The sequence below is a fragment of the Miniopterus natalensis genome, chromosome 16 (assembly GCF_054644295.1).
Source record: "Miniopterus natalensis isolate mMinNat1 chromosome 16, mMinNat1.hap1, whole genome shotgun sequence".
NCBI classification, from domain to species: Eukaryota; Metazoa; Chordata; class Mammalia; order Chiroptera; family Miniopteridae; genus Miniopterus; species Miniopterus natalensis.
In genome coordinates this window covers 7,122,514-7,138,448 of record NC_142096.1, presented here as the reverse complement: position 1 = coordinate 7,138,448, position 15,935 = coordinate 7,122,514, and the positions used below count along the sequence as shown (strand labels likewise).

Below are 15,935 nucleotides of genomic sequence, written 5' to 3'. Positions count from 1 at the left end.
CATGGGTCAAAGGGCATGTGCATACATAATTTTGCCAAATATTGGCAGACACCTATCCATAATGGTTATATAGTTTTATATTTTCAACATCAGTACGAGAATACCTGATGCCTATAGTCTTGCCAGCAGTTTGTCAAGTTTTTAGACTTGACCAATCTGACAGATTAAGAAGTGGCATCACAATATAGTTTTAATTTGCATTTCTCTAATGAGCAAAGTTAAACATTATTTTATATATTTAAGGCTCTGTCCTCTTTTGTGAGCTCTTTGCTGATATATCTTACCCATTTTGTCTGTTTCAGTTGTTAGTTTTTCCTCAGGTTTTAGAATCACTTTATCTTTAGGCGATGTGCATGCTACTCATGAATATGTATCATTTACCAGAAGGGGCAGAATTTCCTTTTCCCCAGTTTGTCTTTTTTTTTTTTTTTCTACTTTGCGTGTGGTGGTCTGTCACCAAAGAAATATCCTGTATTTTCTTCTAGTATTTGCTGTGTTAAAAAAATTTACACTTGTGATCCACTTGCCATTTATTCTGGGGCATTCCAAAATTGAATGAATTGCTATTTCTCGTGGACTTCTAAGAAAGTATTAGAATTGTGTTAAATTCCATTATCTGATTTTACTTAACAAGACATTCTTGTAATACTTGAGAATGTTGTTTATTTAGAATGTATACATTTCTGAGAACCTGAATTACTTTGTAGTTATTTAGGTTGTCAAGAAAAAGCTAAAATTAGATTTTCAGATTTTACATAGAAAGTTTTCAGGGTGGTTTCCAACACTGAACTTACTGCTTTTTTATGTTTTACTAGGTCGATCGGGATCGAGACCTTCTTATTCAGCAGACCATGAGGCAGCTGAACAATCACTTTGGGCGAAGATGTGCTACTACTCCAATGGCTGTACACAGAGTAAAAGTCACATTTAAGGATGAGCCAGGAGAGGGCAGTGGTGTAGCACGGAGTTTTTATACAGCCATCGCACAAGCGTTTTTGTCAAATGAAAAATTGCCAAATCTAGATTGTATCCAAAATGCCAACAAAGGCACTCACACAAGTAAGTACTCTCCAGATAGCAGACATCATACAAATCTTTATTTGTTTGATTGAGACAATGATAATGATGGTTGTATGTATTTATAGTGGGAGAACTTTAATGTACATTTACATTTTTATATACTTTTATTCTAGATTAATGATTTAATCTTGTTTACACTACTTTAATAGACAGTTTAGCAGTTTGCCCTTTTACCTCATATTTTCCTTAATGTTTACGTTTATGAGTTTCTTGTCTTAGTTGTTACAGGTTTGGGAGTGGGAGGTTGTAAGATCCATGGTAATGTAAAAGTTCTGCGAGCAGATTGCAGTATTTTCCCACCCCTATATTTAATTGGTACAGATACCTGAGAAGAAAATACTGTTCCTTAGAGCAGTGCTATTAAAAGTATGATTTGTAGCACGAGCTGGTGTGGCTCAGTTGGGCGTCATCTGTGCAGCGAAAGGTTGCCAGTTCGATTCCTGGTCAGGGCACTTGCCCAGGTTGTGGGCTTGTTCCCTGGTGCGGTGCGCGCAGGAGGCGGCTTATCGGTGTTACCCTCTCACATTGATGTTTCTCTCTCCCCCTCTCCCTTTCCCTACCCCCCTCCATTCCTCTAAAAGATCAATAAAAATATAATTTTTTTAAAAAAAGTGTGATTTGTAGTGTTGCTACTGGTTCCCAATGAGATAATGGAGCTTGGCAACCAAATGTAAATTAGTTGACTATGTCACTAACCTCCCTGTTTGGTTTTTGGTAGTAAGATTTCTATTAACATCCTGGTGCAAACTCTTTACCTCCTTTGAGCAGCACTTTGGGATTAGAACTCTTGCCTAATTTTCAAGATTACAATTAGCAAATTAAAAAGTCTGTGAAAGTGACAAAAAGCCTTGAGTAGGTGATAATTGGCAATTCATGTAAAGCAGGGGCAGAATATCGTCAATTTTGTACGTGGATGGAAATAGTAATTGAGGGAGAGGGAGTTACTAAGATAATCCCATATTTTAACGAGGCTGTAGGTATGTTTTATTGGGATTCTGTAAACTGCCACAGTAGAGGCTGAATGAGCTCTGTAAAGGATTGAGATTGAAAAGATGGGAGTGGACTCCAGCCTTTCATCAGTGGTTTTACCATTTGACTTTCTATAGTTTTATGATAGGAAATTGACAAATGTAAATGAAGAAACCTGGGGAGTCTTAACAATTCAAAAATAACTTTTGTGCATATTCTTCAGAAACCACACTCTGATTTATGTTTATAGTTTTTCAAATAATAATAGCTAATGTTATGAGTGGCCTATAATGCTTTAAATCAAATACTGATAATAGGAAAGATATTCAAATCTGATTCTAATCTGTAAGAAATTTCAGCATTATTTTTGGTCAAACTAACATAGCCCTGGTTGCTACGTATTATTTCACAGCTTTGACATGACAAGGGGAAAAAGTCATTAAGCAAATACTGAGTGAACATCTTTTCCGTGCTAGATACATTGTGCACAATCACCCCAACCCTCAAAACCATAGGGAGAGTGAGAGAAAGGCACCACCACAGGTGAAAGGAAGATGGTTCTATAGCTGTTGTGTTTTACTATGTTGGGTCATGTCCTCACGTTGACTTTATTTCATATTTTCTTCCAGGTCTAATGCAGAGATTAAGGAACAGAGGAGAGCGGGATCGGGAAAGGGAGAGAGAAAGGGAAATGAGGAGAAGTAGTGGCTTGCGAGCCGGTTCCCGGAGAGATCGGGATAGGTGAGATGATTTTGTATCTTTTATTGAATTCTACCTTTTTGGATGAATTGAAAGTGGGCCTGTAAATAAAAGAATCTTAATTATGGACTCTTTTTTAGAAAATGAAACTTAATATTTGGATATGTACATAATAACTAAAAAGCTAACAAACTGTTATTAAAGTGTTCTGCTTTAAAAACTCTCAAGGGCAGTTGAAATTATATTCACCTTTGAAACTTTTATTAAGCTTGTTTTAAAATTATAATTATTGCAATTTTGTTATTTAACCCTTTTAATTTTTATCCTGGTGCAGTGACTGGCATTTTACTTTTGACTATGGTCTCCAGGAATTATGGGTGGGCTCTTAATTCTGGTATTTTAAGGCCCTCTCCCTTAGAATCAAGTTGAACGGTGCATTGTGAGTTTATAGATTGGCAAGTGACAAAATCCAGATAAACTTTATTTCCCAACATCATCAAGTTAGGCATCCACCACCATGGTGTGCCATTTCCAACTTCTTTACCTGTTGTGCTGATGTTTCATTTTGCAGACAGAGGAAATGAAACCGTAATAGCTTTGTTCTTCTTTCAGAGACTTCAGAAGGCAGCTTTCCATTGACACTAGACCCTTCAGACCAGCCTCTGAAGGGAATCCCAGCGATGACCCGGACCCGCTGCCGGCGCATCGGCAGGCGCTGGGAGAGAGACTTTATCCCCGTGTACAAGCAATGCAACCAGTATGTACCGTGCACTTAGCTGCCACCTAATTGGTTGTGTGCCATTTTTGTTTTTGAATTAAAGTTGGTATTTTAAAAAATTGTCAGCTCCTGGCAAGTCAGGTGGTTGAGTACTGGAGTAAGAATGAAGTTTAGGGAACATATTTGCTGGAGAGAAGCTGTATAGCTCGAGGTTTGTTCTATTTCCTCTATTTCCTACCTGTGCTACCGTGGCATTCTGCCTAATAAGTTCCTTGTGTGCTAAAGAATGTGCATTGTAGTTATTTGTACCCATATTTGCACAAATTGTTATATTTTAAAGCAGACTTTTTGTGCTATCAACCTGTAGCTAGAACACATTGCAAGTACTGTGTTTTACTACTGATAAGTATTGCAAGTTTTCTGTTTTGAATGTTCCCTCGGAGGTTTCTTTCATAATATGAAACAAACTGGTTGTGGTTTTTGTCTTTATACATAACTATATGTACAAGTTATATAGCAAAAGAATAATAAAACAGAAACCTAATTATAGTTCTTTCAGTAAATCTTTAACCTTAAACACGGGCATCTTTTCCTCTCTTCTTCCTACGTCACTTCTCCCATCTCTCTTCCTACAAATGAAAGAAACGTGCTTGGCTCTCTGATAGGAAATTTGTATGTTTTCTCGTGAATATTCAGAAGCATTAGTTACAGAAAGTCTCACTACACAAATAATAAACTAGCTTTAACAAGATTGCGTGCGCATGGGCTGTTCCCCACCAAAGTTCTCTATGATTAAGCTTCTGTTTAATGAAATTCCTTATTGGTATAGAAACTTTTGAATTGTTATTGAAGTTTGTCATATTTCTTTTTCTTTTGGGGGGCAGGCAAGATTGTTGATTTAAACAAGAGATTTCAGAGATGAGGGGAATTAACATTTATTCATCGTTTCCAGGCATTTGCGAGTAAAATCACTGGCATGTTGTTGGAGTTATCCCCAGCTCAGCTGCTTCTCCTTCTGGCAAGTGAAGATTCTCTGAGAGCAAGAGTGGATGAGGCCATGGAACTCATTATTGCACACGGACGGTAATGGGGACAGCTGGGAAAGCATTTCAGTTTAGACACCTACTTTGTGATGAGGATGTGGGTGCCACCGTGTCTTAGAATTCACACTGTAAAGCAGAAGACTTTAAATGGCTTTTTAAGAGATGGCTTAAAATCCATGATTGAGAGAGCTGAGTTTCACGTGTATTAGAAAGGTCGAATTTCAGCATCCCTTCCGTACCTGATATTTAGAAATTGTAAGAAGTGCATCTCAGATTCTCCACCAGGATCCCCTCATGGCAGAGACTAAATACCTCAAGGAATTGGGGTGCAGTCCCTGAGTTGTTGCAGTAAGTTATGGAGTTTCTTTCAGGCCTCCTGCTTTATCTCAGTCCATGCACGTGTTTGCTCTCCACTGTGTAATACCTTTGTTCTAATACGAAATTTTTAATTTCTAACAGTTAAATGACTTACCCATCTTTTCTAAGGCAACAAGTGATACTAGGAAGATATGTCGTACTAGGAAGATATGTTGTGCTGTGCCTTCTACCCTGGGGCTACCCTAATGCCCAGTTTGAGGCTTTAAGGTGTCCCGTATTTTAGATGAAATTTTCTTTTTTTCTTCCTAGTCATGATTTTGAATGAGGAACTTAGGTTAGATCTAGTGCTAGAGATGGAAAGTGGGAAAGCTAAGCACTGAAACTAAACAGCCACTTCCCGTTTCAGACTTTGAATGGTCCAGGCCAAAAACTATTGCTAGAAGTTTATTTTCTTTGCTATTACTGTTTTTCTTCTCTAGACTTTATGCACTATTTCTTTATTCTTCTGTGTCTCTGGAGGTATCAGCACACTGATATAGCTCAGCCCATCATAGAAAATGTTGAGAGGAATGTATATTTTGATAAAAGAGTTTTGTAAATATATATAAGGTTTGCTAATCTAGTAGTGTTATATGGAGTGCAAATACTACATCATATGGTTGCTCCCTTCACCTACCTTGTTTTACAGAGTGAACAGTGAAGTTAATAGTATTCTAGAATAATACACTAAAGAATTTGATTCCAGCTGTGATTACTTTCTGAACATTTTTCTGTTCTTTACAATGCTTCCCAAGCTTAAGCTTTAGCACCCCTGTGAAGGCCACGTTTATTTTGTCTTAACCTTTAGCTTATTGTCTTGAACCATACCTGGAACATCTAGTGCTTTTGTTACGTCTCTGCTTTAAGATTAGTGAGTGTCCTGGATATTTATAACTTCAAAACTTAAATGTATTTATAAATTCTTGTAAATTTAAATTCAAGTGTTTTCTCTACACTAATTTCTAGAAGTTTCAGTTATCTGGAATGTGACAGGCTTTTTGTTTGTTTTTAGGGAAAATGGAGCTGATAGTATCCTGGATCTTGGATTATTAGACTCCTCAGAAAAGGTACAGGTAAGGGATATTTTGTACATGCGCTGTTAATAAGCACTTGGAACTTGAATTACAGAAGGGGAGGAAAGCCATATTTATGAAGGAACTATGCCTTCCTTCATAAGTAAAAGGCTTGATTATAGTAGAGAAAAAAACAAAGATAGGTGTCATGCACAGAATCAAGTAAGTTTTGTTTAGTTAGGGCTCAGTGTACCCCCACTCACTGGCCGCCTTCGTTTGAGCACAGCCTGAATTAAGCTTTAATTTAGAGATGTCATGAATTAGTAGCAGAGGAGGAGAGGCCATATGGAATCCTAGCACTTATTCCTCAAAGCAGCAGTTGAGTGCCAAAGATGCAGACAAAGCACGACAGGTGGTATAGCGGTAAAGGAGGCGATTTAGTGCGTGATGCATTTCATTCTTCAGCGACCCGAGAACCTCACTGTCAGCCAGGATGGAGCAAGCCCAATGCAGTCTCATCTCTAACTGCTTACAGCTGAAAACTCTGGAAAAATACAAATGGGGATCCTGAAAAGTAAACACACGGCTTGGAGAAGGAAATCAAAATTTGAAAAACAACTGGTAGGGCATCGTTTCAAGGAGGGGAGAGTAGAAAGCTGATCATTGGTACTCCATGTTACCTGGAAGGTAGAGCAGAGGTGTGAGAGCTAACCTGTAGTACAGACCACTGTCCACGGCTCAGGCTACCTCGAATGGTGACTGCAGGGCAGACCCTAAACAGTACAAGGAAAGGCTTTGGAGACTTAGTCGGCGTTGGTATCGTCACCACTGCATGTAGAAGGCGGCACTTCCAACCTGAAGCTGACCGGGTCGATTGCCTCCTGAAGCCAAAACACCAACATTCTCCATATCTTTTAAACAAGACCTCAGCTTTCACAACAATATTCAAAGTCCAGGGTACACTCCAAAATTACTCAACATACAAAGAACCAGGAGAGACTGACCAATTCTCCCAGGGAAAAAACTAGTAGATGCTAACTTAGAGATGGCCCACTTGCTGGAATTATCAAAGACTTTACATCTCATGTTCTTTCTCTGAGGTAAGGTAAACACTAAGGAATGACAAGATAGAGGTTCTAAGCAGAGAAATAGAAACTTTGTAAGCGAACGAGAGGAAAATTCTAGAATTACAAGTACAATGTCTGAAAGAAAATAGTTCATTGGATAGGTCAATAGAATGAAGATGACGGAGGAAAATGTCAGTCAACTTAGAGCTAGAAATTATCCATTTAGAAAGCAGAAGATTTCAAACAGAACTGTTTCAGGGACCATGAATGATCAGACATTCATGTGTTGGAGTACCCATGAAAAGAAGAGAGAGTTTGCTACAGGAAAAGTATTTGAAGAAATGATAGCTGAAACTTCCCAAGTTTGATGCAAGGCAGGTTTATAGATTCAAGAAAGTCAATGAACTGTAAACAAGGTAAACTGAAAGAAAACTATGTGTAGACACATTATAATCAAACTGCTTTTGTAAAATGAAGCAGCCAAAGAACAGTGCCTTACATAGAGGGAAACAATGATTGGAAAGACTGGATTTCTCATCAGAAACTGGGAAGGTTGGAAGAGAATGGAACGTCATCCTTAAAGTGCTTTAAAAATGATCACTCTAGGCTTCTACGTCCAGTGAAAATATCTTTAAGGAGTTAAAGGGAAAGAAGCTACCAGAGGTCCATTAAAGTGATTTTATTTATATGAGCTGGGAAGTTAAAGACTTAACGTGCACAAGCTTTGTACATCACAGTTCTGAGAGGATGAATTAAAAGTTTACCGTTAGTATGTTACACACATACAGTTAAATATGAATGTTGCTCTACCTACCTGACTTCACTTTGAATGATTTTAAGTTCATATGTTTTGTTTTTAAAATTAATCTTGGGACTTAATCTCTGATACTGTTACTAGGAAAACCGAAAGCGTCATGGCTCTAGTCGCAGTGTAGTAGATATGGATCTAGATGACACAGATGATGGTGATGACAATGCCCCTTTGTTTTACCAACCTGGAAAAAGAGGATTTTATACTCCAAGACCTGGCAAAAACACAGAAGCAAGGTTGAATTGTTTCAGAAACATTGGCAGGTAAAATACTTCTAATCTTATATTTGAATTTTTAAAAAATTTCAGTTAATGAGACTTTTAAAATATATTAGCTTTTTAAATGTGCATACTGATTCACACTGATTAGAAGTGAGGCTATAGAAAATTTCTCAATGCTATATGTATATTATCTCTGTGAGGTGTTATACATATTCCAGAATTATTTGTAAATTTAAATATTTACTGTTTTTATTTTTAGGATTCTTGGACTGTGTCTGTTACAGAATGAACTATGTCCTATCACGTTGAATAGGCATGTGATTAAAGTGTTGCTTGGTAGAAAAGTAAGTGATTTTAATGAATCAGACTGCTCTTACAATTGCAAAAATTTCCTATTCTGAAACAGTTATATACTAGCATACTGATTATGGCATTAATTTTGTGTTAAGTTTTAAAGCATTATAGCCATTATAAATAACTTTCAAGCATTATTTAATCAAACCTCCTATTGTTTTCTGTTAATACAGCAATATCATATATGTGCATGTGTGTGTACATATATATATACACACATATATAATTCTCCTAAAAAAGAAAGACCTGACCCTACTGAATTCTAAAAAGCGTTCTAGCTAAAATGTCCTTGTGTAAAGAAGAACTGGGATTAAAGTTCAGCAGCATACACGTGTTACTATGTCTAGCCTTTAACAAGGTTTATGGAAAAGATCTTGGAATCAAATAGACTCAAGTTTAACCCAATGACATGATCTTCAGCAAGCTACTGAATTCCTTTGAGCATCAGATTTATCATCTGGAATTAATAATCTGAATTTTATAATTATTAAGGGTTGGATGCATATTTAGTGTAGGACCAGTTTCTCGGCATAATCATTGTTTAATAATTAGTGTGCTGGTTTTTGCAAACATTATTTTGGAACTTAAAAAAATTACACTATTGGCTTTAAATTTTTCAAAATATATGTTACACTTTTCATACTTTAAAATGTATTGTCAGAACCAAAGATGTATTAAATTTTACTGCTTTAAATCAGTTATTATATATTTATTGGAAGATTATTCTTTATCAGCATATCTTCAAACTATTCTTTATCACGGATTTTAATTTACTAATGAATCCAGTAAAGATTGAAAAAATTAATTTTCGTATGATTACTTACTTAGGTCAATTGGCATGATTTTGCTTTTTTTGACCCTGTGATGTACGAGAGTTTGCGGCAACTTATCCTCGCTTCTCAGAGTTCAGATGCTGATGCTGTTTTCTCAGCAATGGATTTGGCTTTTGCAATTGACCTGTGTAAAGAAGAGGGTGGAGGACAGGTAAAGCAATTACGTAGTTTTCTAATTCTGGCAAGAGAATTTGGTTGGTTTATTGTGCTTATGTTATATAGAAACAGTTTAGATAGATACGAGCCAAGAAAAAGACACACAGAAAAGACAGCGGAGACTTACAGACAGAGAGCAAGAGACAAGTTGAGAAGCAGAAGAGTTTTTTTGTAGTTATTTGTCTCTCTTAGATTCTTGTCAGATACGGAATTGTCTTTAAATTTAAAAAATTAGGAAGTTGCTTTATGAACTGTGTTAAAGTGCTGAGGTCCCAGAAAACCTCAACTATTGTTCGTGGGTTCCGAAGAAGGGACCTGGAGGACTGGCTGTGGAGGACACGGGTCTATAGGACTTAGGTGCTCACGGCGGCAGCTGACCGGTGACGTTTATGTCGGAGCGGCTGCCCAGTGCTATTGTTTTGCCACCGTCAGACTTCCCCAGAACAAGGTTTTATAGAGCACAGAAAACAGAGAAACAGGGCGTGCAGGGGAGGGTGATGGGCCTGAGACCAAGCACTGGCTGTTTACAGTCCAGACTCACTTCTAGAAGCAGTTCTCTTTGGCCTTTCTTAGGCTGAGTTGCTCGCCAGGTTCCCAAGGTCTCTCCTGCGTCCAGATGGCTTCACTGTGTTCCCCACGGGGAGGAGGGGGAGCTGGATGTGTCCTGGGAAGCGGCGCATTTTCCCACTTACCATACAAACTGTTAACTTATTACTGCTTTGACAAAATTACTTTTAAATGGCATTGCTAAATTTTCACAGGTTGAACTTATTCCTAATGGTGTAAATATACCAGTGACTCCCCAGAATGTGTATGAGTATGTGCGGAAGTATGCAGAGCACAGAATGTTGGTCGTTGCAGAACAGCCATTACATGTAAGTGTTTTCTAAGAAGTGTTACTTGATCTGATGAGGGTCTGTGTGTCTTCGTCTGTGGCAAACTTGCTCAGTATATTCAGCTGCCTGTAAACGGTCAACATTTTTAAACCAAAGTGACTTTACAATGTAAATTATACCTGAGAATCCAGGCCTCTTACTTACTTTTAGGTGAAACTACTTGGAAAAACCATGTAATCATCAGAGTTAATTTGATGGGCAAAAGTTTGGAAAGGATGCTTATGGGACTGAAATGACTACTGTTTTGGGGTCCTATGACCACCCATACTTTTGCTGACCTACTAGATTGACTCCTAGGACTCAGAGGCAGTTGCACTCGTAGTTACGGTTTATTATAGCAAAAAGACTCTCAGGGAGGGGGAAAAAATGTATCAGGCAGAGTGTATAGAGGCATCCAGGTGCAGGCTTCCAAAGTTCTCTCTCTGGGGACATGGGTTGTCTCAAAGAGCACGCTTCTTCCTCCAGCAGTGAATTCAGCTGTACATGTGCAGTGTTTGTGCTAAGGGAATCCCTCTTAAGAGTCAGTAGGCTTTTTAATTGGAGGCCAGTCCCATTAGCATATTCCTGCCTGCACAACCAGACATGATTACTGGAAATCAGACTCTGAGAGGGAAGCACGTGTTCATTGTGAGTCACACTGTTCGCTCCAATAGTCTAGGCAAGCTGTACAGCAGGGTTCGTTGCCCCAGATATTCACAGGCACATCAGTTAGTAATGTAAGGATTCCAAAAACCAAGTTAGTTCCCAGATGCCAGCCGAGAGCCATTCAGGCCCTCTAAAGAGCAACATCAAGCTTGCTACATTAACTCTTTCCCCTTCTAGGCTAAAATGTTTGCTTATGTAGACTTCGGACTGGTAGTGTCGTGTTTCTGATTTGGGCTGGGAATAATTGTGCAGGCTCTGGAGTTACACTGTCAGGGTTCAAATCCTGGCTGTAGCACCCTCTAGCTTTTGTGACATTAGTAAACCACTCACGTTCTTTGTGCCTTGGTTCCCCCCCTCTGCAAATTGAGGATAGGGTTAAATGAATTAATGCATGTAAGGTGCTTAGAACAGTTCTTGGCATGTGGTAATTTCTCTGTAAACTTCTAGATTTTGGGTTTGTGTCAAAGTTTGATTTGTTACTATCATACCTATCTTAGGATGGTGACAGGATAGCATGTTAAACAAATTGAAGCTGTTCTTATTTATTCAACAACTACCCTGTTTGTTATTAATACAGTTTAAACAGCTGCTTCAGTTGATGACTGGTGTGTAATACACTTCACTTTCGAAATGAAGCCTATTCTTGAAGCACTGCCCCTCTCCCCCCGCCCCCCCGCCTCCCTTAAATATTGGGCTTTAACAATAAAGGCTACATGGGAAAGTACCGATAGTAATGAAGGGTGATCTTTAAAATTCTCTAGGCAATGAGGAAAGGTCTCCTAGATGTGCTTCCAAAAAACTCACTGGAAGATTTAACAGCAGAAGACTTTAGGCTTTTGGTAAACGGCTGTGGCGAAGTCAATGTGCAGATGCTGATCAGTTTTACCTCTTTCAATGATGAATCAGGTACGACATTTCTGAAATGTTTGTTTAAGGAATAAGCTACATAGATAGATTGGTCAGTCAGCACTTTCCGAGTTTCTAGTTTTTAGATACAGGGCTTTGGAAATGCTCTATTACTCAGATGCTTAAAAGGTTTTTTTACATTTTTTTTTTTAACATACGATTGAATGATGATGGCTTAGTGTTTATTTTTATTGCTTAATTTTTCTAGACTTTAAAGAATATATGGGTTGTAAAATAAAAATTCCTTGTGGTGTGAGCAACTGGGTGAAAAGGATTTTATATACTAATTCAGAAAAAACAATCCATGTGTCACTTCCATTGAACTTACCCAGTTGAGGTCTCTTAAACTCTCTAGTTAAAGAATTTGACTGCATGATGTCTGCTTTGTAGAACTAGACCCAAAGTGCACTTACAAAGACATAGCAGCACAAAACACATGAAGAACCTAGAAAGAATAGAGAGAGGTAGTGATAATCCTCCTACAATAACATTTACCTTCAGTGCTTGATTTGCTGCAACTCTTGTCTTTTCGAAGTCTTATAGTCTAGGAATAGACTTCTTAGCTGTGACTATACCATAAAACATGAAGCTCCAAGAAATTCATGATGAGAGGATTATACCTATAGTCCAAGACTGTTGCCTACATTGAAGGTACCAGTTTTTCCCCCTTTATTTTTCATACTTTGCGAACAGCTTCAGTCAAATTCTAGTAAGTTAAATTTGGATAAATTTTCTTGTTTTTTCCATGCTTGGCAATATGTAGGTCATTGTGTAATCGTTTTTGTGCTACTTTTTAATATAGTTTTCAGTACTTCTCAGGTAAGAATTTGTCTCATTTACAAGTCAAAAACCTAGGAGGGGGAAGAATATATCTAAAGATAATCCAAATGTGATCCTCAGATCACAGCAGCAGCATCCAAAGCTTTCTAGAAATGCAGTATTTCTAATTCTTTCCCCCCTCTTTCCCCTAGACCTAGTGAATGAGAATCTGCATTTTAAAAAGATCCCAAGTGATTTGTAAATTCATTAAAATTTGAGAAGCACTTGCTTAAGATCATGAGAATAATCATGACTTACAGATGGAATTAAAGTCATGTGATTATCAATTTTGAGACTAGTGGTTAATTTTTCTTATCTTGCTCATCTTGAGTTAGGATTGACTAATAAACTACAGAGGTTTTACATTATGCCTAATTTTCTATATTAGGAATTAGACCTAAATGACACTTTAATATTATATGTGTGTGTGTGTGTGTGTCTTTATAATAAGAAATACACTAAAAATGTAACTACTGATACAGTAGATTGAATTTAACTCTTCATTCTTAGGAGAAAATGCCGAGAAGCTCTTACAGTTCAAGCGTTGGTTCTGGTCAATAGTAGAGAAGATGAGCATGACAGAGCGACAGGATCTTGTAAGTTTACAGAATTTGTAGAACAAAATATACAGTTTTAAAATACTGTGTATGAGCCTTTTGTTAAAAGTTTGTAATGATTGGTTATTTTAATTTTGGCTAAAGAAATGAGAGTGTCAGAAATCACAGGCAGTTTTGTTTTACTAGTCCACAACAGAACACCTGAAGTGTTCATGAACGCTGTACGCCAAGTGAGAGAAATACATCTTGGCTGTAATACGACATTTAGTCGCAGAAGATAACACCAGCTTACTGTTGAGACCCGTTTTCCCCCCTGTAGTGCTTGCTTGCGTATGTTGGCTGCTCCTTTTATACATCCTTCATCCTTTTGACTAGTACCAAGCCTTTCCAAAATTTCTGAATAGTATAGTATCTTGACTGCTATCTGTACACTAGGAATACAGATACCTTTATTGTGATTGTGGATATTAAACCTATGATTTTAATCTTATTATTATGTATTAACTTAGAAGCATAAATTAGGTAATTTTAACTTTGGTCATAGTGAAAAGTCTATCCTAAGTCAGTGGAATCTATGTCCAGCCTGAAATATATCCATAACCAAATCAACCTGTCCATTAATCTTGAAAGGGAAGTCTCCACTAGACTTTCTTATAGAAATTTGAGGGACATTTCCCTCAAATTTTAATACAAGAATGGGGCTTTGTGTGTATATTGCCATATTAAGATTTGGATGTTAATCTGTTAAAAGTCAAAACTATAATTATTATATTTCTGTTTAGGTTTACTTTTGGACATCAAGCCCATCGTTACCAGCCAGTGAAGAAGGATTTCAGCCTATGCCCTCAATCACAATAAGACCACCAGATGACCAACATCTTCCTACTGCAAATACTTGCATTTCTCGACTTTACGTCCCACTCTATTCCTCTAAACAGATTCTCAAACAGAAATTGCTACTCGCCATTAAGACCAAGAATTTTGGTTTTGTGTAGAGTATAAAAAGTATGTACTGCTGTGTAATATTACTAGCTAATTTTGTAGATTTTTTTCCATTTGTCTATAAAAGTTTATGGAAGTCAATGCTGTCACACCCCCGGAGGTACCTAAAGAGATTAAATGCAGACATTCCTTGCTGAGTTTGTAGCCTGAAGGACTGAGGAGCACTGGCAACATTTGACTCTAATGGTTTGCTAGTTAACAACTTCTGGGTCTAACCCCAGCCAAAGATGACAGCAGAACAACATAATTTACACTGTGATTTATCTTTTTGCTGAGGGGAAAATGTAAAATGTTCTGAAAATTCACTGCTGCCTTTGTGGAAAGTGTTTCAGCAAAGGTTCTTGTATAGAGGGACTAGGGAATTTCAAAATAAAAAATTAAGTATGTACTGTGTTTTCATTTTAACTTTTTTATGGTGGTTAATCTGTGGTTGGCTGCAATTGTGTATCATGTATATGGAACTTGTAAAAAGTTCTGGACATTCAGATCTTAGAGATAAAATCAGTTTCACCTATAAAACCCACTTATTGCGGTTTATTTTGGCTGCATTGAGCTCTAGGATATTAAATGAAATCACTAATATTTTGCATGTAATTGTTCATTTGAGTGAGGGCACTTTTTTGTACATAGGATGGGGCCAATGCACAATACTTTATCACAATCAACTTTTTTCCCCCCTTTGTATCCCTATTTCAATGAGCAGTCAGGAGGTTATGCACTTCAGTTCTAACTAGACATCTGTACTAAGGTATTCAGTTATGTAAACTCAGCCTGGGCACTTTCTGATAACTGTAAAATGTTTTATAAGATCATGATTACTGAAGATACATTTTGGAAAATTTTAAATGTTCGTGAGCAGCTTAACTACTTTTGTATCTAGCCTTTTTTAAGTATCTTGTTACATTTACTTTTTTAAATAAAGAAATTACAGAAGAAATGTCAAGTAATATTGAAGAAACAATAGTTTTTATTTATGTAGTTGTACATTTTTTTTAACTGAGGGCAATACACTGACACGGTTATGTGCATAAAAATTTTTGATTTAAAGAACTGAAAGTTTATATACACATGGACTATAAGAAACAAGAAAATCAGTCCACATTTTACAGTTAGCAGAGAATCCTGAATGGCACTGGCCAGGCCACCTTTTCTTTTTACAAATGGAGGAAGTGAAGTTGGGACCCTTACTTGGCATAGGAAGTTAATTCACACTAAATAACTATGTGACAGTCTCTTTTTTGACGACCCATTAATTATGTAGCGTAGGACCAAGCTCTCTAAATTCTTTTGGTTTTAGTAGCTTTGTTCAGTGGCACAATATGAAATGCAGTTTTCTTCAGTCTTCAATACAGTGACTTAAACTAGTCACTTTACATACTGAAAATGAGGAGGGAGATTCTCTGGAATTTCTCCTACCTTTCAGTTCCTTCATAGAACTGGCCTTAGGGATGTTTTTCATGTTCAAAGGCACTACACTTTTATCATATAACTTCCTTCAGAAGACTGAAGCACATGATATTCTCAGCCTTGCTGACGTAATATTAAAAATGAAAATGATAGTGAAACTCATTGTATTACTTAAAACTTACACAACATGCTGTTAGATTTATGTAAATTAGCCAAAAGTTATTTTACAAAGTAATGTTGGTTTTTATGTCTAAATGCTATTTCTGAGTAAATGAAATAGTAATTAGATTAAGAGCTGATCACTGGTATGTCTGAAATAGATTATATATCACCTTAATTTCTGTATGCACATTATGGGATTGATAAAATATGAAATGAGAAC

The 15,935-nt window shown here is 37.1% G+C and overlaps 1 protein-coding gene across 2 annotated transcripts in view; it reads left to right on the top strand.

The window, feature by feature from the left end:
* Nucleotides 1-15,093, top strand: part of UBR5 (ubiquitin protein ligase E3 component n-recognin 5) — a 104,393-nt gene extending 89,300 nt beyond the window's left edge. For both annotated transcript variants that reach the window (XM_087825318.1, XM_087825319.1), the window contains exons 48-59: nt 816-1,059; nt 2,679-2,790; nt 3,361-3,505; nt 4,419-4,549; nt 5,879-5,939; nt 7,845-8,020; nt 8,238-8,322; nt 9,161-9,316; nt 10,083-10,196; nt 11,624-11,768; nt 13,098-13,183; nt 13,927-15,093. In XM_087825318.1, the coding sequence (XP_087681444.1) occupies nt 816-1,059; nt 2,679-2,790; nt 3,361-3,505; nt 4,419-4,549; nt 5,879-5,939; nt 7,845-8,020; nt 8,238-8,322; nt 9,161-9,316; nt 10,083-10,196; nt 11,624-11,768; nt 13,098-13,183; nt 13,927-14,139 (1,668 nt within the window). In that variant the 3' untranslated portion in view covers nt 14,140-15,093. The remainder of the gene's footprint in view (nt 1-815; nt 1,060-2,678; nt 2,791-3,360; nt 3,506-4,418; nt 4,550-5,878; nt 5,940-7,844; nt 8,021-8,237; nt 8,323-9,160; nt 9,317-10,082; nt 10,197-11,623; nt 11,769-13,097; nt 13,184-13,926) is intronic.
* Nucleotides 15,094-15,935: the final 842 nt, after the last annotated feature.